At 35.9% G+C, this 27,567-nt stretch overlaps 1 protein-coding gene across 1 annotated transcript in view; it reads right to left on the reverse strand.

The window, feature by feature from the left end:
- MAD2L1 (MAD2 mitotic arrest deficient-like 1 (yeast)) overlaps positions 1-2,634 on the reverse strand; it is a 55,965-nt gene extending 53,331 nt beyond the window's left edge. The window contains exons 1-3 of the mRNA XM_012645349.1: positions 2,475-2,634; positions 1,503-1,649; positions 748-868 (exon numbers count right to left, since the gene is read on the reverse strand). Of these exons, the coding sequence (XP_012500803.1) occupies positions 748-868; positions 1,503-1,649; positions 2,475-2,547 (341 nt within the window). The 5' untranslated portion in view covers positions 2,548-2,634. The remainder of the gene's footprint in view (positions 1-747; positions 869-1,502; positions 1,650-2,474) is intronic.
- Between the last annotated feature and the right edge of the window lie 24,933 nt (positions 2,635-27,567).

Below are 27,567 nucleotides of genomic sequence, written 5' to 3' on the forward strand. Positions count from 1 at the left end.
CATTTATAATACTATCAGATTGACTAGAAAATTTGTCAACTACTTCAAGTTAGGAAAACTTTTATCTGTTAAAATAAAAATAACAAGTGGTATCTAAAATATTTAATTGGTATAATCATTTTGGCACTTTTTGTAATGTCTAATTTCCTATCGCTGCAAAGAAAATATTAAATTGTATTCAAATTATTTTTATAAGCTAAAAAATTTCCTAAAACAGACCAAAAGCTTCAGAAGCAAACTGCACTTCATTATGAGAAATGGTTCTGCGTTTACAGAAAAGCATGCCTAGGACAATGCGAGGCACTGAAATATAAAGATGGGAACTTCCCATGTAGGGAGTCTGGAACTTTCAGAAGTGTCTTAGGAAGTTCAGGGCATCAAATGAAGTACAGTAGAGCTGCATCTGAAGTTGTGTGAGGGTCTAAAATCATCCCTTATAGTTAAAAGCACCTTTGAACAATTCATTAAATGGTCCGTCTAGTATATTATATACAGTTTTGTATATACCACCATAAATACTAAAGTTAGAAATTCACTGATTTAGAATAAGGGCAATTATGTTAAAGGTATACTATATATACAATGATGTGTTGAAGTGAGCACAATTCTTTTCTACAGGTGATTGACGATATCTTAGAAAACATACCCTATAGACTATATAAAACTAGTTCTATATAATTGGAACACTTAGTAATGAAAAGTTTTGGAAAAAATTATCGAAGTGAAAATAATTTAAGACCTACTTACCTATCATCTTTTGCAGTCTTGTCACACTCAATATCAAACTGCCATCTTTCAAGGACCTCACCACTTTCAATATTTGATATAACTACAACCAGTTTCTGAACTGAACACTTGTATAGCCAATCTGCAACACATAACAAGGCATCTTTTTTGGTCTACTGCATTGCAAAGCAGCTCTTTTCTTAGGTCCCACCTCCTGTCCTTAGGAAATTCATTCCTACCACTGGTATTTTGGACCCTCTCCCACATACAAGTAAACCTGCCCCTGCTTCTGTTTTCAAACTCAGTATTTGTACCAGTTATAGTACCTCAGTACTGGATGCTGAGGAGGGAGTACTGAACATGTGGTATTTCCATCCTAATCCAAGGTCAGGGTATAGGAGTATGGGCATTATGAACATCAAACCAATATATGAGAAATAATTTGACCCACTTAGGGTCAAATAGAGTTTAGCTATTGGGATCAACAACATTAAATATGCAAAAGGAGAGGGAAGAAGGTGCAGGCCTTAACACTCAAAAGGGAAGAACATATGACCAGAGGACTGAAAGCAGGCCAGTATAACTGCAATGAAGAAACAAAGAATGAATAGGGTCATTCTGGCAAGATAAATAGGAGCCAGACCATGCAAAACCAGGTGAGTAAATTCCAAACATTACACTTCTATGTACAGAGCTGAAAAATGACCATTTGAGATGCTAAAAAGGCAGATCCTAGAAGGTGTGCAAAACTCAAATTGTTTACAATGATTAAATACCTTTTAATTGTTCCACCACATTGTTTAGGTATTTTATGAGCTCGAGATCAGTAGTTATAAGCAAGGTGAGTCCGTATTTCTGCACTCGAGTAAAGGTTTCAGATGGATATATACCACGCTGATACAAAATGCTGTTGATACCAAATGCTGAAAGCAAAAGAAATGTTCCAGAAAAGTCATCATCACTTTTGAACTCTAGAAAATAAAATACATTTAGATGTGTTTATAGTTTCATTAATGGAATAAAGTTGTAAATGACTAAACACACACATTTGTGTGTTTTGCTCAAAGCAGAGTAGGTACAAACTGGCATTAAAAATCCTTAAACTCTTGCTTATAAGTAAAAGAGATAACTGCATTTACGTGGCAATAAAAGAAAAATGCGAAAGTGCATTAGCCATTGCCAAATTTCACCTCAGTGTAATTACAAGTCCAAATTCAGATGATGTGGTTAGCGGAAATCAAAGTAGGCTTTTGCATCCCAGTCGGCATTAGACTGACTAATGCAGTGCCCGAGGCAAGCCTCTCCTTCACTTTTTCCTCCTTTTCGCCTCACAAATCCTGCCAGGTTCCATTAAAACGTACAGCTAGCCTGGTGGAGAACAGGGCTTCCCAAACTCTTGTACACCACCAGCCTCGGAATCACCTGGAGCGCGGTCCTGGTAAAAATACACACAGCAGCCGACCGCAGTCGCACTACGTCCTGAGTCTCGGGAAGTAGGGGCGGGAGATTTTGCACTTTAATTGGCACTTGTGCTCCGCAAAGGGCTGCGCCGCGAGGCAGGCCTCAGCAGCACCTGGGCCCCGCTCCGTCTTCAGAGCGCGTCAGGAGGAGGCGCCACACCCGCCTCTTCCCAGACGCCCCGCGCGGCGCCGGGGGCCGGGCGGCGAGGGCTCTCGGTCTCGGAGGCCCCGCCACGGGCCTGCGGGCGCCCGGCCTCGCTCCCCCCAACCGCTCGCGCGCGGACTCACAGAAGAACTCGGCCACGATTTCGGCGCTCCCGCGCAGGGTGATGCCCTGCTCCCGAGCGAGCTGCAGCGCCATGGCCAGGCCCACGGACTAAGGCACGCGCGCGCGCAGCCGGCAGACAGCGACCACAGCGGCTCCCACGGCAGTTCCCCGCCAGGCGTTTCAAAAATAACGACGCAGCGCGCCGTCCGACCCAGAACGCAGGCGCGAGGCGCCTCTAAGCCCCGCCCCTGCGGCGGGGTCCTGCCCTTTGCTTCTTGCTCCTACGCGCCTGCAGAGCGCCGATTTGCGCAGGCGCAGTTGGGGCCTGAGGCCGCACTCTTCCGGTTTGCAGTGGTCTGGAGGGATCCTGTTGAGAGACGCCCTGTGGTCGTCATCTACCAGATGGGGCCGAGGAAAGGATGTGGACGGTCCCGATTTTAGTGGTAGTTCCTCAGGTCTGTGGACTGGGCGACCAAGGAGCACGATTTCTGAGTTTCAAAGATATTCTCAAACCGGTATGAACTGTTCTCCAGTCCCGCCTGAAGTCGCCCCAGTGATCCTTAGAGGGCTGTCGAAACTTTTCCAGATGCTTTGGGAATTCAGAAAACGACTGCGTGCGCTGCAGCCACGCCGCAGCTTTAGAGGATCTGTTTTCTGTGTGGGAACTCGGCTTTTCTTGAGAAATTGGATTAGGGAATTAAAGGGACGAGCCGCAAACGCTTTTCTGTCCCTTGTCCACGTGTGTCCTGGGTTTAGGGCCCCCTTCAGAGGCGGAGCAGAGTCGGGGCGGCTGGGGGCTCCTCCTGGTCCAGGGTGCTTCTGTCCACCCTGCCCGCCCTCAGGCAGCTGGCCAGGAATACGGTCACCTCACTAGTAAGGCCCGTCAACTTTGAAGAATTGTTCAGTGAGTTATGACTCACAAATTCAATGACTTTTCGTGTTAGGGTGACACGTATTAAGGAGATAGAGCACAATTAATGTTCATGTCCATTGTGAGAGGATTTTATTCTTAAAGCAGCTTGGAAAATTACTGTAAAATGAAGCCTGAAAAACTTTGATATTTACTGGACATACTGTTATTTAATTATATGAGAAATACCTGAGTGTGTTATTAATAGTTTTATATTGCTGTATAACAAGTTACCACAAATCAATGGCTTACAGACAACACCCATTTATTATCTCGGTCCTGTAGGTCAGAAGTCTGGGCATATCATAGGCGGATGTTCTGCTCTGAGTCACACAAGGATAAAATCAAAAGATCTGCAGGTGAGATCTCATCTGAGGTTTGTGGTCCTCTTATAAGCTCCCTGGTTGTTGAACTGAGGTCTCTTATCTTGCCAGCTGTTGGCCAGAGGCCAGTCCTGTATGTTTGCCACATAGCCCTTGCAGAGACCTTCTCACACTTCCAGTCTCTGACTTTTTTTTAAATTTTTTGATTCCCCCAAGTCTGATATGTTTACATCTTTCTTAAATGTTAATGTATTAAATTTTTTTGACCCCTCAGACAGTATGAGGACCTATTCTTAAGTAGTCTCATAGCATTCCATAGTGCTACTTCAGAGCATTTCTTTCACTGTAAATAATTATGTAATGTTTTGTATTATAGCTTTCCTGTGTCAAAAATAAAATCGTATCAAGTTAGGATAAATCTGAAAGTTTACTGTCAAGCAAAAATTACAGATTGTAATCCAGGAGACTTCAAACCAAGTGGTAGAGGGTGGTAAGAAGCTTGCCAAACAGCAGTTATGGCATAGTTTATAAAATATGAAGGAGGAAGTATTTTGATCTTTTTCATGATTGCTGTTATACAGTAAGTGTTTTTTGGTTTGGTTTGGTTTTGGTTTTTGTGGGTTTCTTTGAGGGCAAACAGACCTGTTTTAAGTTGCTTTGTCTATAGCTGATTGGCTTGATTTCAGTGAATCATACTGACAAAAATGTAAAGCCTATGTTTTGTGTTTATGATTGGAGATAGTGTTTCAGGAAATCAGGATGACTTAATTTTTGGTTATGTGGTTATGGGCAGTTGGCCTTGGGCTATGTCTAAACTCTGACCTCCGTTTTTAACATCTGTAAGATGCATGATGCATTTAGTGGGTTCTTTACAAATATTTGTTGAATGAATGAACATTTGAATATTTGCCTAGAAGAGCTTTATGGAAGAACCTAAAACATTTTCTAATTAGAGAGCTAGTTGGGTGGATGAATGAGGTTACTTTTAGGGAACTTTGAGTACCCATCTGAGTTGATTGGAAGTACCAGGGATTTCTGGGTTCTTAGGATTGACATAATTAAAGGGCCATTTTTTTTTCCAAATGTTAATTCAATAATGGTGAGAGACTGGATTGTTTACAGGACAGTAGGGTGGTGGTCCTCAAACTTGAGTGTGTAGAAGAATTATCTGGATATTTTGCAAATTCCTGGCTTTTATTCTCCCTTCCCCAGGGCTGGTTCAGTCCAATTTAATAGTCACTAGCCACAGGTGACAGTAAAGCACTTGAAATATACTTGTCTCAGCTGATACATGCTGCAAGTATAAAATAGGAGACATCAAAGACTAGTATTAAAAAAATGAATGTAAAGTATCACATTAATATGTTTTTCAATTGATTACATATTGAAATGCTGTTTTACATGCATTGGATTAAATATAGTATTAAAATAATTTCACTCATTTCTTTTTAGTTTTTCTTTTTATTGTGACTACCAGGACATTTAAAATTACATATGTTAATCATGTTATATTTCTATTGGACAGTGCTGGTGGGGTCTAGGGGATGACTTGTTTTAACCAGCATCCCAAATGATTCTGATGCAAATCCTTAGACCACTCTTTGAAAAGCAATGGACTGTGATGGATATTTTAGCATACAGGGCTGGGAAGTTGAGAGCCTGGACTAATGGGTGCCAGAGAGGTTGAATAGAAGGGACACATTAGGGAAAGATATTTTGAAACAAGAGTTGATGGCTAATATGGAAGAATGAACTGGTAGTACAGATAAGCCCCAAATGCCAAGCCTGTAGTACAGGGTACAGGCTCTGGCAGGAAGAGCTGCCCAAACTCTCAGCTTGTTCTGTTTTTTATTTATCAGAACAACACTTAAGATTCTAAAAGCTTTGGAGGGACTTCTTCTCATTAACTTTTGGGACCTTGGTTTGGCATTGACCCCATATCTTATCAAAAACATGTACATTTATCTTTACAGAGTGTTTCTCTTTTTTAATATACCATTATTTAATTAGCATTTCCCTGATTTGGTGTATATGATGATTGCTTCTAATATTTCACTGATATAAAATAGGCCAAAGCAATTCCACTTCCGTGTATATACCCCAAAAAATTGAAAGCAGGGACTCAGAACAGATATTTGTATACTTATGTTCATAGCAGCATCATTCACAATAGCCAAAAGGTGGAAACAACCCAAACATCCATGGATGGATGAATGGATAAAAAAAAAAAAAAAATGTATGTACACACGATAGAATATTACTGGGCCTTAAAAAGGAACAAAATTCTGATACATGCTACAACATGGATGAATCTTAAAAACATTATGCTAAGTGAAATAAGCCAGGCACAAAAGGACAAATATTGTATCATTCTACTTACATAAGGTACCTAGAATAGTCAAATTTATGGAGACAGAAAGTAGAATAGTGGTTACCAGGAGCTGGTGGGAGTGGAAGAGGCAGGAATGGAGAGTGTTTGTTTAATGGGCGCAGGGTTTATGTTAGGGATAGTGGTGATGGCTACATAATAAGGTGAATATATGTAATGCCACTGAACTGTACACTTACAAATGGTTAAAATGGTAAATTTTATATATGTATATTTTGTCGAAATTTGAAAAAAAATATAAACTGATATGACTTCCTGATACATATAGACAATGTCCTGACATATAATACAGATTTCCCAGAATTTGGATTATGTCCTTGTTCTAGAATCTAGAAGGGGTCTTACTGGATTAAAGTTCATGGTATTTTCTGTCCTTTAATAAGTATCACCAAATTACTTTGTGAAAACAGTTGTGTATTTTTATAGTTCTTCTAAGGTACATGTAGAAGTACTGACCTCATCTACACCCTGACCCCCATCCCTGACTAAAGGAAAGAAAATAATTTTAATAATTCATAGTCCTAGTGAAGGTATAAACACTGAGCTTTAGGACACACATTCAGTGATAAGAAAAATGGGTGACTTGCTTTAATATGCATTTTTTCATTACTAGTGAGGTCTAAACTCTTTTGGTATTTTTTTTTTACTAGATGATTTTCCTATTTTGTGGCTTCTCTGGTTTCTGGAAGCATCTTAAAATTCATATATCACTTTGTTTAAGGCAATTTAGCAAAATACATACACAGCAACAGGGTGTTTTAAAAGTGAGGGAGATTGGACCAAACCAGAAATAATGGTAGGAAAATAAAATGAAGTCAGAGTAAGTTATTGCATATTAAATCTGACAAGAGGTGTGGCGAGAGGAAGGCAACACATGTGTCTATGAGTTTTCTGGAAAAGAGGGAAACAAGATCTATAGCTTCCTGAGCTAAGCCAACTGGTAGTAGTAACTAATGTAGTGACATGTTATTTTCAGTTACATGAGTTTACTTCACAATTCAATGAAATCTTTTTAATGTATATTGTTTAGGGGAAGTCTAGATAGAAGTATAAATTAATAATCTTTTTCTGAAGAAAATTCGAACAGCGTATAACCAAACTCATATTAATAAAAGAGATAACTAAAAGTGTGTCAGAAGCCTATATTTCATATTAGGGTGCTAAAAGCAGAAATACTTATAAAGTTGTCTAGAGCTTTGATCAAATGAAATTTTACAATGAAAGTGACTTAATTAATGACTTAGTTGAACAATCTTACAGATAATGAAACTGAGGTCCAGAGTGGCTGTATAATTAGTCTAAGATTCAATATCCATTAAATAGTGGAATTTTTAGTAGAGAATCTAGGGTTCCTGATTTAGTCTTTTAAATTATATCTATTTGAAAACATGCTGAAAAATGCTCTTCTTTAAAAGGTTATTTTGAAAAAAATTAATAGATTTTACGCTAAAGATTTTTACTCAATAATCTGTACACATAACTTGTCAAAAAAAAAACCGCAGTTACAAACTATAATGAATTTTGTGTAGATACACACATAGTTCTAACTGCCAGAAGATGGCACTGTTTACATGTGAAATAATACATTTTAAAAATTTTGTACCAGCCTATGTGCTTTAGTTCAAGATAAAATGAAGGAAAATGAATTTAATAGTTTCTACGGTAGTCATATATGTAGAATACTTCAAAATGAAATGTTGACTCATAATATATTACAGAACTGATATCCTTTTAAACATTCAGTATATGTATACACATACACACACCCATATAGGAAAAACATATACAGGTTGAACATCCCTAATCTGAAAATCTGAAGTGCTCTAAAGTCTGAAATTTTTGAACATTGACATGATGCTGAAAGGAAATACACATTGGAGCATTTCATATTTCATATGCTGAACAGGTGAGTGTATATAATGCAAATATTCCAAAATCTGAAAATCACCCAAAATTTGAACCACTTCTGGCCTCAAGCATTTCGGATAAGAGAGACTCAAACTGTATGGGATTTATATGCATTTATATGTACATATGCATTTATAGGTATACATAATGCATTAATTTGCATATTCTCACTTGGAGAAAGAAAATATTTTAGATAATTAAATCATTATTCTCATCATTATTCTCATAGACTCATGACAGTTTTTCGTCAAATTGCCAGTAATTATTTTTGAGGCCAACATCTTGAAATAGCAGTTTATTCCAAATTCAATAAAACAATAGGGTATACTTACGATAATTTTAATAAGACATTTTTCTACCAAATTTTGAAAAAAAATCTTTCTGCACATAAGGTATTTGATTATATCAGTTTAGGGAACTTGCTTTTTTTAAAAAAAAAAAATTTGTCATAAAACTTAGGGTTATTTGTTATATATCTATAAATATATCCATGTTGTTTTTCATTTTGTGTGAGGGATGAGAATTAAATCTGTAATTTTCTATTCTGATTACTTAGGATTTATTTTACAGATCTAATGAATATTTATATTTTTCACGGGCTTAAAAACTAAATTGCATAATGTACATCCCTTAAAGTCCCATCTCCCCTCCCACATACTTTTCTCCTAAAGTCTCTTTGATTTTGGTTTTCATGCTCAAAAAAATAACTTAACAAATTTGAATAATGACATTTTATTAATAAGCAATGGTTTAATAAAGTCAACAAATATACCTCCATACTGACAGAATGCATAGTTTTTAATGATTCAGTTATATACATAGGATATCAAGATTTTACCTTTAATGAAAATTAAACACTAAATATTATTGAAAACAATAATTCCATAAGTTCTTGCAATGAAAACATATAAGTAGTTTCTTTTCAGAAAGCCTTACCATGTTTTATTATGGTTTTATTTTGACATTTTATTATACTTTTGTTATGTTAGTAATATGTAGTCACTTAGTCTTTTCATAGCTCAACCATGATTAGGTACCAAAAGGTATAATTTGAATGGTATATGATAATTTATTCATACTTCAGACTAAATATATATATATGAGAAATTGAGTATATGTAGAATATATATTACATAGACTGTATATTATATGGAGTGTGTGTGTGTGTGAGTGTGTATGAAGACTGAGTTCTGCAATCAATTGGATTTGACAGCACAATACATTTTAAAATATAATTAAAATTCAAAACAGCTCAGAAAAGTTTCAGATATGGAAACTGCCAACCCAAAGCCTCTGTGAAGAATTATGAAACCATGGTCTTACTAAAATTAATATAATTAGATTTAATGAGTTAAATGATTTTATAATTGCATATTAAATTTTGTCAGACATTTTATGCCTATAGTAGATTTTTAGCTGGTTGCTTCTAAATACATTGTGTGTGGGATTATTTTTATTATTGCTTAATATGTAAATATAGGTGAATTATTATAGTTCTGCTAAATCTACCAACTAATAATAAAACCTCAATGTTTGAGTAAGTAGAAAAATATTTTTTAAGGAGTTCCATACATAAAACAAAATAGATAGATCATAAAGAAAGACTGGAATCTTTCTCAAGTATTTGTCCAAACCATTTTATAAAACATTTATGGAAAGAAAAAACTGTCTGAAAACATGAAAAATCACTTTATATTCATTTATATTTTTCTATTTGGACAAACTTGGCTTTTTCAACTGGAACGGTTTTCTTATAACTTGCCTTGTGTTTATAGCTCATTCAAATAATACAGTAGTCAAGCCATATTTATCAGGTCAAAAGTCAGTCATGCACATTAATTCCATAATTCATGCTGAAGTTTTCAACTTATAAATTGAATGACAGTGATTTTTATTCTTGAATAATGTACATAACCCTTTTAACATCAGCCAACAACAAAGGCTTACTGAACTCCAGAGTTTTTGGTTTAAAGTTACAGATCAAATGGATTGAAAATTAAATGATGTCTTTTCGTGATTGCTTAGTGCTAACTCAGTTGTAAATACAGATGCTAACTTTTTGCACTGAAGTAGATGGCAATTCTCTGTTTTAAGGTAGTTTTTCAGATGATCCAGAATATGCCCTTCTTAACCTGTATTACATTATCATCAAAATACAAGAAAACTTGAAAAAGTTTCATTTAACTAATATGTATACAAGAATAATCTTACAGACTCTAGTATGAGGAACAATAGGCTAGCATTGGGATATTTTAAAATTATTCACAAAATTTAGAGGTTTAAATTTAAGATGTGGTTATGATTTTGTATTATTAAAAGATAATGAGATAGGTTCCTTTTTGTCTTGGAATTTTACATTGACTCATTAATTTTGAGTTATTCTAATTTTAGGAATAATAAGATTCTTAGTCTCCATTGAAATCGTAAGAAATTATAATATTTAATTCCCAAGAGCAGCCAAAAATACTGCTGTAACATAGAAGATGAACATCTTAGGGACTTAGGACGTTATGTGTTGCTACTCCTGGGATGCCTGCTTACCTGTCTTAGGAAAAAGATCAGGAATGTGGGAAAGGCAGGTCCTAAGTCTACCTATGCCCAAGTACACTTGCCTGTGCTTTCTGGGAGATTGAAACTTGGAGGAAGGTTTTTTTGAAGGACTCTGGAAATGTGACTGTACCTTTTTCTCCTTCTCTAATATCTTGTCTAAAATACTGTATCCCATCAGTAACAGAAATGTAATGAAAAAACCTATATAAATGTAGGTTATTTATCTCAAATTATGAAGATTTTCCACAGTGTTAGGTATTATATATGTATATGTAAAAATTATATACAGTTGTTAGAAATTAAAGATGAGAAAAGAAATAATTTACAAAATAATTCTTTCTATATCATCAGAAAACAAATTTTTACTTTCACTAAATATATTAATAAATACATTAAGACTTATGTGGTGAATATGCTTCATTACTTTTTAAAATCTTGGTTTAATTACTTTTGAAAGAGTGATTTAAAAGTCTGATACTTCAGGGATTTTGTTTGTTTTGGGAGTTTGTGTTTTTTGGCCATCAGAGCTAAAAAAAGATATATCATAAAGATATGAAGATCCAAATGGAAGAAAGTGCATTGTTGACTTCTTATTTCTTTTTATTTACCTGTATTAGCAAGTATACAAAGTTTTAGTTGAAAAGAGATTATTAAATTTTCATTTTCCTAGTGCCAATTAGGTGGTCTTACAAGCTAATTAAAAGATGATGTGGGCCGGGTGCAGTGGCTCACGCCTGTAATCCTAGCTCTCTGGGAGGCCGAGGCGGGCGGATTGTTTGAGCTCAGGAGTTCGAAACCAGCCTGAGCAAGAGCGAGACCCCATCTCTACTAAAAATAGAAAGAAATTAATTGGACAACTAAAAATATATAGAAAATATTAGCCGGGCATGGTGGCGCATGCCTGTAGTCCCAGCTACTCGGGAGGCTGAGGCAGGAGGATCGCTTGAGCCCAGGAGTTTGAGGTTGCTGTGAGCTAGGATGATGCCACGACACTCTAGCCCGGGCAACACAGTGAGACTCTGTCTCAAAAAAAAGATGATGTGTAATATTTTTATAATTTTAATGAAGGGTCTAAAAACAAAGATTTCAAAGGTTTAAGCAGTTTTTTGACCCATTTCTTAAAAATATCAAAGCACACTACTTTCTGTTGGTTGGGAACTAATCGAATGAATTGTTTCCACCCTTTAATTAGTTTTAGAACTAATTCTCATTTAGAAAAATGATAAATAGTTTAAAGAAATCTATGTCCAAATTTTTCAATTGTGTAGATAGGAAGTTTTTTTTTTTCAATAGTTGACTCACATATGCTCTCTCAGTAGCATGAGTGTTTGTTGAAAAACATTTACTTGCTCATTCATTTAAAAGAGTCACCTTTCCTTTCAAAAACAGAATAAATGAATGAGTGTTAATTTTTCTGAAATTGCTAGATAGCACAGTACTGCAAAGAAAAGGGGCCAGTAAATCTGGGACAGTTGGCCTTCATTTCCTCAGGGTAACAGTCATGACCCGTGACTTTCTGACATGTAGCCTGTGTGAGTGTGCACCTACCCCCCTCCCCCAAAAAAACAAAGTTGGAAAGGTGTAACTAATAGAGTCAGACACCCGAGGCCATGGAGAGCAATGGCATCAAGGACCCAAGTGGAGAGTAAACCTTAGAAGAGAAAACTCCCTCTTGGAAATTGAAAATAAAGAAGAAAGGAGAGTTGAGGTAAATTCTCATTTTTCTTGAAATGCAAGTGAAGGATAATCTTAATCTTCTCCATGGAGGAGGAGACAAGATAGGGAAGTAGAAGAGGGGAAAGATAGGGTCAGATAAGTGAGAAGAGTCAGAAAGATTTTTGAAGCAGCCATTGTGGGGAATGGGATGGGAAGTCCACCAAGGACAAGTAGAAATACAGAGCGTTGTTCCTCGAGAGATATTTATTGAGTACTATTTGTCTTATGGTATGGTGCCATATAGATGCAAAAGGGAAAAAAAAGAAGAGTCTTTCTTTGTCAGACGAATCTAGTTGGGGAGTCAATATACAAAAATAGCTGCATAGAAGGAGGTAGAAGGTGGGAACCAAATGAATGTATACAGTAGTTGCAAAACAAATTCAAAGATAGCTAAAGGAATGGAGAATGTAAAACTCTAAGAGTGCTTAGAACTTTGGCAGGCAAAGATGGGTGCAATTAAGGAGGGTTTAATGGAGAACATGAAGTCCAGTCTGGGCCATAAAGAAAAGGTAGGAAAAAAAGCCTTTTTAGGCGTAGGTATATAGGGAGGACATCACTGGCACAGAACTTAATGGAACTAAAGTATGGAAGCATCAAACTAGTTCATCTCTCCTGGGGACAGAGTCTTCATGTAATCAGATGGATCACATGTGGATCCTCTCTCCAGAGAGCCTTGTGTGGCAGCTGAAAATTTGGACTTTTCGCAGGAGACATTAGAGAGCCACTGGAGGTTTTCCTATATTAATAATTACATTACGAGGACGATATAATTAAACTTGTGTTTTAGTAACATTATCATAGCACAGGTGAAGTACAGATTGGACAGGTATGGTGACAGTCCAGGAGTGAAACACTCAAGACTTTATTATTTTAATTATTCCTCACTATTTAAATTTCAGTGAGTACTGTAATTACCAGGAAAAATACCTAGTTTTGCCTCATTATCATAGATTCACCAATTTCCCCCTTTTTTCCCTAGCTTCCATGTCTTTGATTTCTGGTCCTTTAACCATTCCAAATTTTCAGTCTTCAGCTCCTGTCCTTTCCTCTTGGCCTTGTTTGGTCTGTCTTTCATTACTCTTTTTTTGTATGAGCTTTCCTGATCTCTGTTCTGGCTTTATTATGAAAGTAGACCTGCACACTTCAGCCTCACCATAGAGAATTCCAGTAAACTGACAGCCTGTGTCATTCATTTCCTAATGTTACTGATATATTCCATAATATTTTCTAAGCTTTAGTGGTTACTAATGTTTTAGGTCATCCTATTACATAAGATCAATATTGTATTTCTGCCTTTTTTTGGTATTATGATTAACAAATGAGTGCATTAAATTTAGTGTGTTTGTATTCGTGAGCATAATATAAGGATATTACCGCATGTAACTCTGTAAGTTTTATACCATTTACTAAGTTTTCACTTGATTTTAATTAAATGTGGAAGTCATTCAAATTAAGGTCAGAAATTCATATATTTAAGTTTGATCTTTATGCTTTTCTTAAAATACCAAAATGTTGCTGTTGGTTTCTATCTGGGTAAATTGGGGTTTTTGTTGTTGTTGTTGTTGTTGCTATTCTTGCTAGTGGAAACATATATATAGACAATAAACTTTAGAAAAATTTTCACAAGTATGTACTATAGCTGAACATATATATACTCTATGATACAGCAATTCCACTTATAAGTCTATACCAGAGGTGGGGAACCTTTTCATGTTGGAAGGCCGCATTAATTTAGTTGTAATCAAATAAGGCTGCATTCAAGAAACTTCAATTAGATACACTTATAAATGTACATTATTTTGTAAAAATCTAACTGCTATGTACTTAATCAAAAAATGAAAAAATATTTTTTTAATTTTAGAGTTAACTAACCTTTTAATGACTTTGTTGTGTCTGCTTTTTGTTGGAAAGTATTTGAATACTTAGTTGCAGCTTGGAGGTCCGCAGTTTCAGTTGATCCTCTAGATGGGTATCAGTCATTTGTGACCTTAGGGGCGCAATGTCATATTTCACAGATCTAGAAAAAATATTCTGCGCTTCATCTGGAACCAGAAAAGAGCCCAAATAGCCAAACTAATCTTAAGCAAAAGTAACAAACCTGGAAGCATCACATTACCAGACTTCAAACTATACTACAAGCCTGTAGTAACCAAGACAGCATGGTACTGGCACAAAAACAGAGACATAGACCAATGGAACAGAACGGAGAACCCAGATATAAAAGCATCCACACACGGCTAACTGATCTTTGACAAAACAGACAATAATATACACTGGGGGAAAGAATCCCTATTCAATAAATGGTGCTGAGACAATCAGATAGCCACATGCAGAAGAATGAAATAGGATCCCATATCTCTCACCACTCATGAAACTTAATTCAAGATAGATAAAAGACTTAAATATAAGACATGTAACCATAAGATTGATAGAAGAAAATGTTGGGAAAACTCTTCTAGATGTTAGTGTAGGCAAAGAATTTATGAAGACGACCCCAATGACAATCACAACAACAACAAAAATAAATAAATGGAATTGGATTAAATTTAAAAGGTTCTGTGCAGCTAAGGAAATAATCAACAGAGTGAATAGACAACCTACAGAATGGGAGAAAATATTTGCAAGCTATACATCTGATTAAGGGGTAATAACCAGAATCTACCAAGAACTCAAGAAATCAGGAAGAAAAAAACTAACAACTCCATTAAAAAGTGGGCAAAAAATATGAACAGGAGCTTTTCAAAAGAAGATATACAAATGGCCAATAAACATATGAAAAAATGCTCAATGTCACTAACCATCAAAGAGATGGAAATCAAAACCACAATGAGAGATCAGTGAGAATGGCTTTTATCAAAAAGTCCAAAAACAATAGATGCTGGCATGGATGCTGGCATGGATACAGAAAGAAATGAACACTTATACACTCTTGGTGGGACTGCAAATCAGTACAACCTCTATGGAAAACAGTGTGGACATTCCTCAGAGAACCAAAAGTTGACCTATCATTTGATCCAGCAATCCCATTACTGGGAATTTACTCAAAGGAAAAGAACTCATTTTATCAAAAAGACACCTGTACTTGAGTGTTCATAGCAGCACAATTCACAATTGCAAAGATGTGGAATCAACCTAAGTGCCCATCAATTCATGAGTGGATTAACAAAATGTGGTATATGTATTGCGTGAAACACTACTCAGCCATGAAAAAGGATGACTCAATGTCTTTTGCAATAATTTGGGTGGAACTGGAGATCATTATCCTAAGTGAAATATCTAAAGAATGGAAAAACAAACACACATGCACTCACTATTAAATTGGGACTAATCGCTGAGAACACCGGTGCTCAGAGGGAAGTATAACTCAATGGAAATCAAACAGGGAGAAAGGAGGAGGGGGGATGAGTGAAAACCTACCTAATGGATACAATGAAAGCTATCTGGGTGACCGGAATACTTATAACTCTGACTCAAGCATTACAACAGTGATCCATGTAACCAAAAACATTTGTATCCCCATAAAACTTTGAAATAAATTAAAAAAAAGAAATATGGAAAAATGCAGTAAAATACCCACACCTTTAACAACATACCTGAAAAATGCTTTCTTGCTTTTCAACCACTTATTGCTGTGGGAATCTACATTCTAAATTGTTTTTCTATTTAATAAATTATCAATTTCTGACTTCTCTTATAGAGCCTTAGTGTCCAAAAAATAGTGAATATTAAAATATATGAGGTAAAAATATATAAGGGATGAAAAATGAATAGAAGTCTTGATTCTGAAATATGGATCTATTTATACATACATAATATGTTTCTGGTACCGCTTGAATCTATGGTAACACTTCCTTAAAAGCATCATTATAGTAGTTTCTAAGTATCTTGAAATCATTTTTAAGTTACTTAAGGCTTTAGAAAGTAGAAATTCTGAGTAATTTTGCTTAATGCAAATTGTACTGAAGGCAATCAGAAAGCTTCAAATAGTAAAATTGACTTTTTAATTGTAAATGAGATATTTTATTAATGATTCAGTCCTGCACTTCTGCTTGAACACTTCTACTTGAAAGCTTTTTCTTTCTTTATTCCTCAGTGAAAGAGGACAATCAAACTTAGTTTCAACTCAAGAGTTCAAGAAGGGGTGAAAAAATGAATAGAAGGAAGTCTTCATGCTGGAAAACAGATCCACTTTGAAGTTCAACTGGGAAAAGCCATTTTAAAAATTTTGTATAGAAAATTATATCTAAGTTCATAATTGCTTATTTGATTTATAATGTAAATAAAGCATAATGTTTCTTACAGCCTACGAATAAACACTTTTTCTAAGCATGGCAGATTAAGTGAAAACAAAGGGAGTGAACAAAAATAGGAGGGGTCATGAGTCCATATCTGCATGGAGGACGAGGGCAGTACTTTTGGGGAGTACAATTTGCATGAGCATCTGGGTCCTTTGTCATGGTTTGGATGGATGACCTGAGTCTGATATATTGGTGAATAGCATTAACAAAGGTCTGGTTGTCAAAGGCTAAGAAGAAAAATGCAATTAGCCACAGCAATGAGGTGATGTCTGTGTTTGGGGAAAAAGAACCCATACCTAAATGGCAATAGAAAACACTGAAATGATAGCATTAGCAAAAGGCTAGATTTGTGTGTGTGTGTGTGTGTGTGTGCACGTATCTATCATATAGCTATCTTAACTCAGCGGGATATGACAAAAAAGTCATTTCTTTGGTAATTTGGTTCATGTGGTAAGAGTGAATTTGTACCTGTTATTAAAGAAATGACCTTGTGTACTCAATGAATTTGTGACTCATAACACACTAGTCTCACCAACCTGACATTTGTAATTCTGTTTGTTTCTATGTAAACAAAATTAGAATTAAATAAAAGTACATTGGAGTTCAAGAGAAGTTTGCTCTTTTTTGGTCTCATTTTTTTTCCCCTATAAACCATGCCATCCAGAGTAGAGAACCATATCTAATCTCCCAATTAGGTCAGGCCCCAGGATAATCAATCTCCTTAACAGCAGTTGCCTTGTTTTAGCAAATGAATGCTTGGTTTCAAAAGAAGTTTTGTGTTGAGAGAAGACTGCAGTTGGCATGGGTGATTAGAACTCTTTTAAACCTTATAAAAAGCTTCTGTGGATTGTTTTATGCCCACACTTTGTGAACTGAAGTAAGTGCTATACACATCCATATTGAAATGAACATGGCAGGGACTTTATACAGCCTATGAGAACATCTATATGTATATAAATGGAACTATTTGAAGTAAAAAAAAAATTTTGTACATTCGAATTAAACTGTGATTTTGATGAAATCTAATATATGTGTTTTGAGTAGGTGCTCTTCATATTTATTATGTTCCTTAATAACAATAATAATTAGATTAGCATCATTTACACTGAAAATATGAGAACAAGTTAATATGATCCTCATTTATTGCTTGATCTACCTTCACACTATTTATAAGTGCCTTTCTTCATACCTGATGCCTTTTCAGTTCGTTTGTACCATATATAAATGGGCAGTGTGCGTGAGACAACTTTGAAGTCAGGAAGAAATAATTTTAAAATTAATGTTTATAAATAATGTATATTAAGTCAAAACCAAAGATTGACTTTATTTTGCTCACAACTCATTTAATCTAAGATATATTGAAATATAGTGAAATAATTTTTAATATGTTATAACTTTAAAAAACTCTAAAGCCTCAACAAATTATTTTAGATGATCTTTGTTCAAAATATCATTATTGGACCTTGTCAGTGATTCCTGAAGTAATACATAAAGTAATTCAGGAGGCTACATAAGTACCTATTTTGCTTTTTAGGGCTGCATATTACATAATCAAAAACATCAAGCTGAAACATTTGCAAGGTAGGTGAGGAGAAAAGCATTCACCAGCATATTTTGGATTTTATCATTTCAATTTTATTGGATACTGGTCAGTGCTGTCAATTTTTGTCGCCTTCTAAAAGTTACTTCAATTCTATGGAAAATTAACATTTTCCATAGTGAAGGCTGATAAGAGGAACTATTAAAAATAGATGATCTCTAATTTAAGAAACATTTGATGCTAATTACTTCTTACCTTTTCACACAACCTAAATACTGGTAAATGTATAGGATTACATTACTTTTTTAAGCAAAATTTTAATACTAAATTGGTAGATAAAATAGAGATTCATTGAGATAATTATATGTTCATACAAGATTTTAAAAACACAGACATTCTTGGTAATACAAAAATACCAAAAGCACTGTGACAATTGACTTTTGTTTACTCTAATTTGTAACAGCATTTTAATATAACTAGAATGACTTCAGCATATTAACCTTCTTACAGTTTTTAACTGGAAAACAGTTTGCTGTCCAGATCAGTTACTCAGCCACATTTTAGATTTAAAACTTGATTTAGTTGTTATAGCATATAAGGCAGTTTACATTTCATTTAATGAAATTAACACTTAGGTTTATAGAATAGGTTTCCTGCTTAGATTCCAGTGATTTTCAGAATCCAGAGATTTCCAAACTTAATTTTTTTCTCACCATGGTGCTCTTGTAGCTAAATTTTTACAAGTTTTTTTTTTCTTACACATACCCCACACACATACATGTAATATGAAAAAAAAGTCTGAAAGAAAACATACCAGTATGTTAACAGCATTATTGAGCAGTGGATAGATTTGGTTGATTTGTAGAATCTTCTTTATTGAATTATACAGGCTTACATTTTTATGATTATTTTACAATTAGGGAAGACATAGCCATTTTCAGTTTCAAAAAACATATATATTACAATCCCATCATAGGTAATATATTATTTGGCAATAATTTTATCATAAAGATTGACAACAATTTTTCCTGGCCTCTTGAATTTCCATAAAACCCGAAAAGGCAACTAACCTGTTCTTGGCATTATAAATTAGGCTATGATATTGATATAAACCACACAGTGAAAGTTACAATGCAAGAATTATAAACTATAAGGAGTATGTTGTGCTTAAAGCATCTGGGGAATGATCCAAGATAACAACCAGTAAACATGATAAACAGAAGTTGTACCTATCCAGGATCTCAGGAACCCTTTATACTATTAAAAATTATTGAAGACCACTAAAGAGCTTTGTTATATCTGTCAGTATTTATCATACTAGAAATTAAAACTGAGAAATTTAAAACATTTATTAATTCATTGATGAATAAAAATAGTGAAAACATTACATGTTGACATACATAATATACTCTCCACCTTGGAGATATTGTTGCCATACATTTTACTTCTATATATATTACAAAGCTCCTAATACATTATTGTCATTTTTACTTTGAATAGTTACTATATTTTAAAGAGTGGTATGAAAAAGATAGTTTTAATATTAATTTAGTGCATATTCTTTTTGATCTTTCATCTTTACATCCTAGACCAAAGCAGATTACTGAGTTGTATTCACTCAGGAACTGCTCCACCAGCTTGAACAAAACAAGCTGCCAAGTACCCATTGGCCTTCAGGTTTAATCCAAAATGAGGATTATTATAATCGAGAGGGCAGGATGTTTTCATATACATTATTGTTGTCCCCCCTTTTCCCACTTACTCTCCCACCACTTGACATTTTGTTTCTAACATGGAAAGTGGAAAATTATGCTGATAATTTTTACTCGATTGTGAAAATAGCCACTGAATATAGATAGCTAACAAGATACTCTACTGCGCTTAGAAGAGGAGGGAGGAGGGTGTTAGCAGCTAGTATGCAAACAGTTATGCAGGGGAGATGGGATGAAAGTTGAGCCTAACTGGCTAAGATCAATAAGCTATCTTGGGTTTGGAACCAGCCATCATGCAAAAAGCCGACACAAGAGTGATCTAGGCATAGCTTACTACAAATGCAAAATCCCTAGACTGGAAAAGTGCTTAATGTTACTCAATGTATAGTGTGACAGAATACGGTGATGAAGCCAAATATTACAAGATGAGATCTCAGCTGTAGGCAAAGACGAAATTATTAGAGACTTGTGGGCTATGATTAAAAATTAGATTTTATTTTGTTTGATGTTAAATAAGTAAAGGATTTCTGTTTTTAAAAGATGATTCAGACTGCTGCATAAAAGATAGGTTGTAGCAAATAAAAGTGGATGCTGATAGCAGGCTATTGGTGTAATTCTGAAGGTGGTGGTATGATGAATCAGAGTGGAGATGAAGGGAAGTGAATGGACTTGGAGTGTATTTTGGAAGTAGAACTCAAATTTTGAAATTAGAATTGGATTAGAATTCTTCTGCAAACTACTTATCATATGACTTTGGGCGCTTTTTTTTTTTTTAACCTTTCCTACCTTGTTTCTCATCGCAGAATGGAGGTTATGGGAAGATTAAAATAACACATATAAAATATAAAGTTTGTCCCATGATGTCTGGTGTGCAGTAGGCACCCAATAAATAGTAGCTATCATTCTTATGTTATTGTAGCCCCATAACTGATCTGCCCGTGTCCAATTCTCTTTCTACATGAAATAATATCTTGACATTGCTGCCAGAACTGCCTTTATAAGTTACAGATCATATCACTCCTTCACTTAAGAACCCCCTTAAGTCTTTCTCATCAATATTAACTCCATGGCATATATCAAAGATATCCATCCGTTATCGCATCTTCATTTCTCACATCGTTGTGCCCCCCTGTATCACGGGCCCTGGACTAGTGCTTCTCAAACTAACACGCCTACAGCTCACCAGGCAGGCTTGTTAAAAGCACACACTAAGAGCTAAAAATAGGAATACCATTTCATCCAGCAATAGCACTATTAGGAATCTACCCAGAAGAGCAAAAGACATTCTATAATAAAGACATCTGCACCTGAATGTTTATGGCAGCACAATTCACTATTGCAAGGATGTGGAAACAACCCAAGTGCCCGTCAATTCATGAGTGGATTAATAAAATTTGGTATATGTATACAATGGAATATTACTCAATTATAAGAAACGACGGTGATCTAGCACCTCTTATATTTTCCTGGATAGAGCTTGAACCCATAATCCAAAGTGAGGTATCACAAGATCGGAAGAATGGGCTCCACTTGTACTCACCATCAAGTTGGCACTAACTGATCAACACTAGGGTGCTCACATGGTAGTAATATTCTCCAGGGATTAGGGGGTTGGGGGGGTAAACTCACAACTAATGGACGTGGTGAGCATTGTAGAGGGGAAGGGCATGCCTCTAATCCTTGCTTGGGTGAGAAAAAGTCATAAAACATAACCAGAATGTTTGTACCCTCATAATATCCTGAAATAAAAATAAATAATAATAATAATAAAAAGCAGACACTGATTCAGAAAATCCCGGTGTGGTCCAAGGTTCTGCATTTCTAACAAGCTCTCACAGGATACTTTCTGCTAGTCTCTGGACCACACTTTGAGATGCACAGGACTACATACCTAAAGTTCTTGCAAGGTTATTTTGTGTCCCTGTAACTTTGGCTCTTCTAATTAATCTGATCTCACTGTCTGGAATGACCTTTCCTCATTTCTCTACTTAATGAAATCATTCTCATCTTTCAAGATCTAATTCAAAGGTCATTTTTCTCTATGAAATTTTCTTCACTCATTTCATTCACCACCACAGCTTCCCAAATGTTTGTTCTCTCCCTTCCTCATAGTGTTATCAGGTATGTCGGTAAATAGCTTTTACTGCAGCATATGTCATTTTGTACGGCAGCTGATATTTGATGGTTGGGCTTCCTTGTTGGATTGTGTTCCTTGTGGTCAAGTGTCGCGTCTTTGTTTTTTCAGCAAGTTAGGCAGCTCCTTGTACAAATGAATAAATGAGTAAATAAAGCTGTGTTGTGTGCTTCTGAAAAATGATGACTTGCTCTGTATAGCAAATGTTACTCCAAGTAAATAAAAAGTTGGGGTTTTTAAGCTTAATTTGCATTTCTTTGTATAAAGCACTCCTTAAATTTTCTTCAGTGGTTGTAGCTGGTCATCTAAAGCAATTACACTTCCATGAGCAAATCTATTTATTGAGTTTATTAATTCTTAACAGACTCATATTTCTTTTTCAGGTTGGAACGCTTCAGGCTCTTCTTAGCTACTGCCAAGCTAAAATTTGTAAAGATTATACATACTGTGACTGATGATTTCTTTTTCCTTGTGCTACCAGAGAGTAACATGGTTGAAAAGTTTTTGCCTGAAGCTGGTAAAAAATGAAAAAAAGAATGGAAATATAACTGCCTTTTTTTAACATTTAAATAATATAAAAAAGAATAATAGATATGCTACTTAACTTATCTTTTTATTTCTATAGCCAATTTTTTTAAAAGTTCATTTCAAACTTTTTAAAAATCATTTTTGTCTGGTGGAGAAATTTATGAATCACATTGGACCAAAAGTTTCTTCAGGGGATGCATTATATTTTTAAATAGTCCTTTAGCTTTTATGAGATTTTCTGAAGGAGAGAAATCAGATTGATTTCCTCTCTCCCAACCCTCCTCCTGGTTCCCAACCAGGGAAAATCTCTTTGAAGTCAGTTAGAACTCCTTGCTTGCACTGTAGCATTGAATGAGAGCTTTCCCTAAAACAGCTACGCGAGAGCCACGTCTGTCTCAGCAGGTTGGACGGCTCTATCCTGGGGTGATGAGCTGTGCTTTTCCAGATGCACAACTCTTGGTGTTGCTGATTTCAGTTAAGGAGACTCTCACATTTTAATTTACATAGCATTAACACTTTTCCCTGAGAAGTGACAGTTTCATGGAGACATTTCCTTCTCTGTTCTCATGAAATTTAAAAAAAAAAAAATCCACGGGGCATTCATTTACACTTCTAAAAGCGATAGGCTATGTTTCCATGCCATCTTCATTTGCACTGCTTCTGATCTTGCCATCACTAATTAGAAAGGGAATTTAGGGTAATATAAACAGTGCTCTTTAGCTGGAATAGCAGCTTTGTTTTTGTCTGATATTGAAGGAGAAGAGGCTCCTGGACAAAGGAGAAGGATGTGCTCTTTATGGCTGGCTCTCAAGAGGCCTTCAAGTCTACTGTTTGTACCTTCCTTTGTGGAACTTTCTTCCAGTTTGGCTTCTACCACCTGTCATTCTGTCCTACTTCAGCCCAGTGAGGGTACTCTAAAATCAATCACTTTGGAGGGAAGGCAGAATTTAAAATGGATCTTGAAATAGGAATATGATTTTGATATGAAGAGAGTTACTTGGTCATGCCTAGTTAAAAAAGAATTGTCAGTGGAAGCCCAAATGTAGGGAGAATGCGGGAATATTCTGGGGGCAGTTCAGTGCTCAGCTTTGTTGGATAGTAAAAGGAAATTGAAAAAGGAAGCTTGAGACCAGATTGTTGAAAACCATAAATTTGGTTCAAGTTGTTTGGGCTTTATTCAGTACATATTATGAGTTATTGAAGGGTTTTTCAAATAGTGGGATGATGGCAATGTTAAATTTGGGTGGGTATGGGTATGAGACACCTGAGACTATAGAGATTGTCAGAAAGTGAGGAAAGAGAGGGAAATGCACTAGATAAAACTGAGCCTCAGAAAGCTGACCCACATATATAGTTTGGTCCATGGGAAGCTCACAACTCAGGTGGTAAACGGGCAATTATAGTAACAGAATCATTTTCTACTGGGACAAAAAGCAATAATAAATAGCAATCTTTGAAGTCAAGGGGGTCACAGTGCATGTCACAGAATCTTCCTATTTGGCAGATCCCTTGCCCATGGGGGACAACTTCCGCACGCCAACAATCAGACCAAGCGAAGGGCTTAGCGTGGCTGAGGAAGAGGACTGGGGGCCCCTCGTTCCTTGTTGAGGTTCAGGGCAGGATTTAAGTTCTAGGGTTTGTGTATGTGATGCACTGGGATAAGGTGAATGTGTGGGCTGAGATTTTAGGCCAGGTAATCTGGCAGAAAGTAAAGGGAAAGACAAAGCCAGAAACTCAGTCTGATGGATCAGTCCAACAGGATATGACCCTACGATCTCCCCAGGTTTATTCCCAGCTCACTGGCCCCTGAGTATGCTGGTGATGACGGAGGCTGTAGGCTTGAGGAAATCCAGCTGGCTGCTGGCTCATCAGACCCGGACCGGCCAACCTGACAGTGGCAGTGAGGTGGTAACTGCTGTGGGGTTGAGCCTGCAGTAGTTGATTCAGCTTTGGGGAAGAAGCAGAGAAAATGAAGCGGGGTATAGCAGATGTTTTGTATAATGCCTGTCTCCTCTTGAAAACTCTTCAGCGGTCTTCATGGTAATGTCCTAATGCGGAAGCCTGCTATTCAAGTGCCTGCACAATATTTACGAAAGGGCTTTGTATTGTATTATCTCTTATAGCTCTCTACATGGACTTACTCTTGCAAGCCCTCGATTTATCTACTATCCTCAGACACCTCATACTTTCCATTTTCTACTCTTTTTATTACAATTATTAATGATGAAAAGATTAGCTCAACAGACTATATAGTTCAGAAAATGTTCCATGCATATATGGATAATTTATTTTTTATACAGCTGCCATGCCAATTCAATGGGGAAAGGATAATTTGTTTCAAAAAATGGTGCTGAAAAAATGGGATTCCTATATGCAAAAACTTTATTTAGACTCTTACCTCACAGTCAAAAATTAACTTGAAATGGACCACAGACCTGACTGTTAAAGCTAAAACTATAAAACTTCTTGAACAAAACTTTGAAGAAAAATCTATGTGACCTCAGACTATGTGCTTTAAAGACTAGGAAGATTTTAGTAGGGCTAGATACATAGGAGGGCTTAATAAATAGTTGATGAATAAATAATTATAAGAATAAGTTGAGTAATAAATTAGAAATGACAGTCTTATTTTTTAGTTATTTTTTTCATGTTTGCATTATTTTACAATATCAATTAGATTAAAATTGCCAAATTAGAGTAAAAGTACCTCTTTTAATGTACCTAGAAGATATTGATATAAAATAAATGCTCAGTAAAAGCCTGATCTTTATTGTGTAGTACAAGTGACTACAGCCTTACTTTAAGGCTGCTTTGTGCTTATAACAAACTTCAGGTTTTTCCCAGTTGTTGACTGTTTTATTATTAAGTCCTATGTTAAGTTTCCTTTCACTAATTGAAGTTTTATGAAATGTTGTGCAATTATTCTATAATAACAAGAGTCACTGCGACCCTATGTAATTATTTGTAGTTTATTTAGGTAGTTTGTTATTATTTGTAGTTTTTCTTCAATAAAAATAGTATGCTACTTTATTACCTTCAAAAATATCTAAATAGAGATTGCATAAACTTGATTATTTATTAATTTTGAAATTAATTTTATTATTCTTTAGTATTTATTATACTACACAGTATGGCAGGCTTCAGATATTACTTTCAAAATCCTCAAACTGTTGATGATGCATTTGATGTGCATAGTATAAACAAAAAGAGCTCTTATTTTAAGATTTTTTGATGGATTTACCTTCCCTAAGCTTTGTATTCTTCATCTTAAGTACATTTTAAACTGTGAAGACTTGTAGAAACATTATTATTTTTTATTATCTTCAAAAAAAGTTTACTGGTTAAGTTTCCAGGGTAAGTTGTTGAGAAGATGTCAATGCATGTGTGAGGTTTGCATGTACATTAATCCGCTGCGGAAGCTGTGATTTAAAGTCCCTTTTATTCATGACTGATGTGCATATTTGGACTGCAGCAAGATAGCCAAAAGGAATGAAAGGGAGATGTCAGGCCAAGCAGAGTTTAAAATGAAAAATGAAGTGTCAGCCAAAGGTCAAACTGAAAATTAGTGCTTGTCCACCAATGCTATCGTGCCACTGTCTTGCTGATGCCATCCTGTTGTGGTTTCTACTCTTCCATATCTTAACTTTTATTTCTTATTTTCTCACTGCTAACTCTCCCTTTTCCTCATCTTCTCTTTTTTTTCCCATTGCTGTTGCTGCATTCAATCTACTCAGTGTTACTTAGAGATTATGTTTAATTCAACGTGTGCCATTTAAAAGCCCACATGTCTGAGAAATAGTCTGCTTTGCTACCGTTATTTTCTGTAACTTGGACACAAGCTCTTAAAACTGGCCATTTTTTATAATAAATTGTAGATTTTGAATCTTAATTTTTCAGAATACATATAACTGTACTCATTCGTTACTAAATAAATAATCAATTATTTATATAGGTGCTAAATCCCAATTTCCTCAGCAGTCGAGGACTCATGGAGTGACTGTATGTTTAGGAAATTTCCTAAAATCCCATTGAGATGACTTCTCCTTGAGAGACTAGAAGGGGACAATGAACGTACAGTCTACTTATGAGCTGCAAATACTGTAATAAAACCAAACAGCAAAACCAACACCCTTCTGTCAGTCAGTGGGATCTGAGAATAAGAATGTTTTATTCTAGTGTCTTTTGCCTTTTTAGCCTTTTAAGCAAGACGGTGAATATGGGTCAAGAATGATTAGGTCTAATGAGTGGGGTATATAGCAGCAAATATCCTTCCTTTAAAATACTTCCCAATTTCATGACTTATCCATCACCTTTATAGTCCCAATTCCATAATAAACTGCACAGATCTTTCTTTGGAGAGACGGGAAAAGCAAGACTGTTAATGACCCTTAAGCCTCCAAGTTATTTTGAGGTTTTTATCCTCTTACTAGTTCCTGCAGACCTCTGCTATGCTACACGTGTGACTCCAGGTAGCGCTGGGAAGGTCCCCTGACGCCTGCGCACGTCTGCAGTTCTGGTGCTGGGGATGCGCTGAGATGACGAAGGCCACACATCCTGGGTACTGTGTGCACGTCCAGCATTGTTCTGCACGCCCCATGCCTGTTGCCTCCTGTGTATGACAACCCCACGTGATAGACTGCCCTTTTACAGTCTGGAATACACAAAGAATAAGCAGCTTCCATCTTTTATCATAGCCCTGACAAAGAAGAGATCTTGGAACCCCTACTTTTTGGCTTTGAAGCTCTTGCTTTCTTAACCACTGTTATCACAGCCTCTGGCCATGCCCCAATTGCTGTCCTCAGACATTGGTAAATGTGTCGAGTGTCACTTTTTCAAAGATTCTACCTGTTGGAGATAGGGAAAGCAAAGAATTCCATGGCGAGCTACCTAGCCATGTTCCACTCCCCAACAGCAACAACCAAATAATCCGAAGCAAAAGGATATCACTAATTAGTATTCATCTAGACAAAGAAATGCAAATTGTTACGGAGCTCTTTTCATTATCATAAGCAGGAAAACCATAGGTAAGGAAGGCAGACTAGACCCACGAATTGTGCTTGAAACATTTGCTGTGCTTTTGTTCCCTGCAGACTAGGCGTCAAGGT

This window comes from Propithecus coquereli, unplaced genomic scaffold (assembly GCF_000956105.1).
Source record: "Propithecus coquereli isolate 6110/MARCELLA unplaced genomic scaffold, Pcoq_1.0 Scaffold232, whole genome shotgun sequence".
Classification (NCBI taxonomy): domain Eukaryota; kingdom Metazoa; phylum Chordata; class Mammalia; order Primates; family Indriidae; genus Propithecus; species Propithecus coquereli.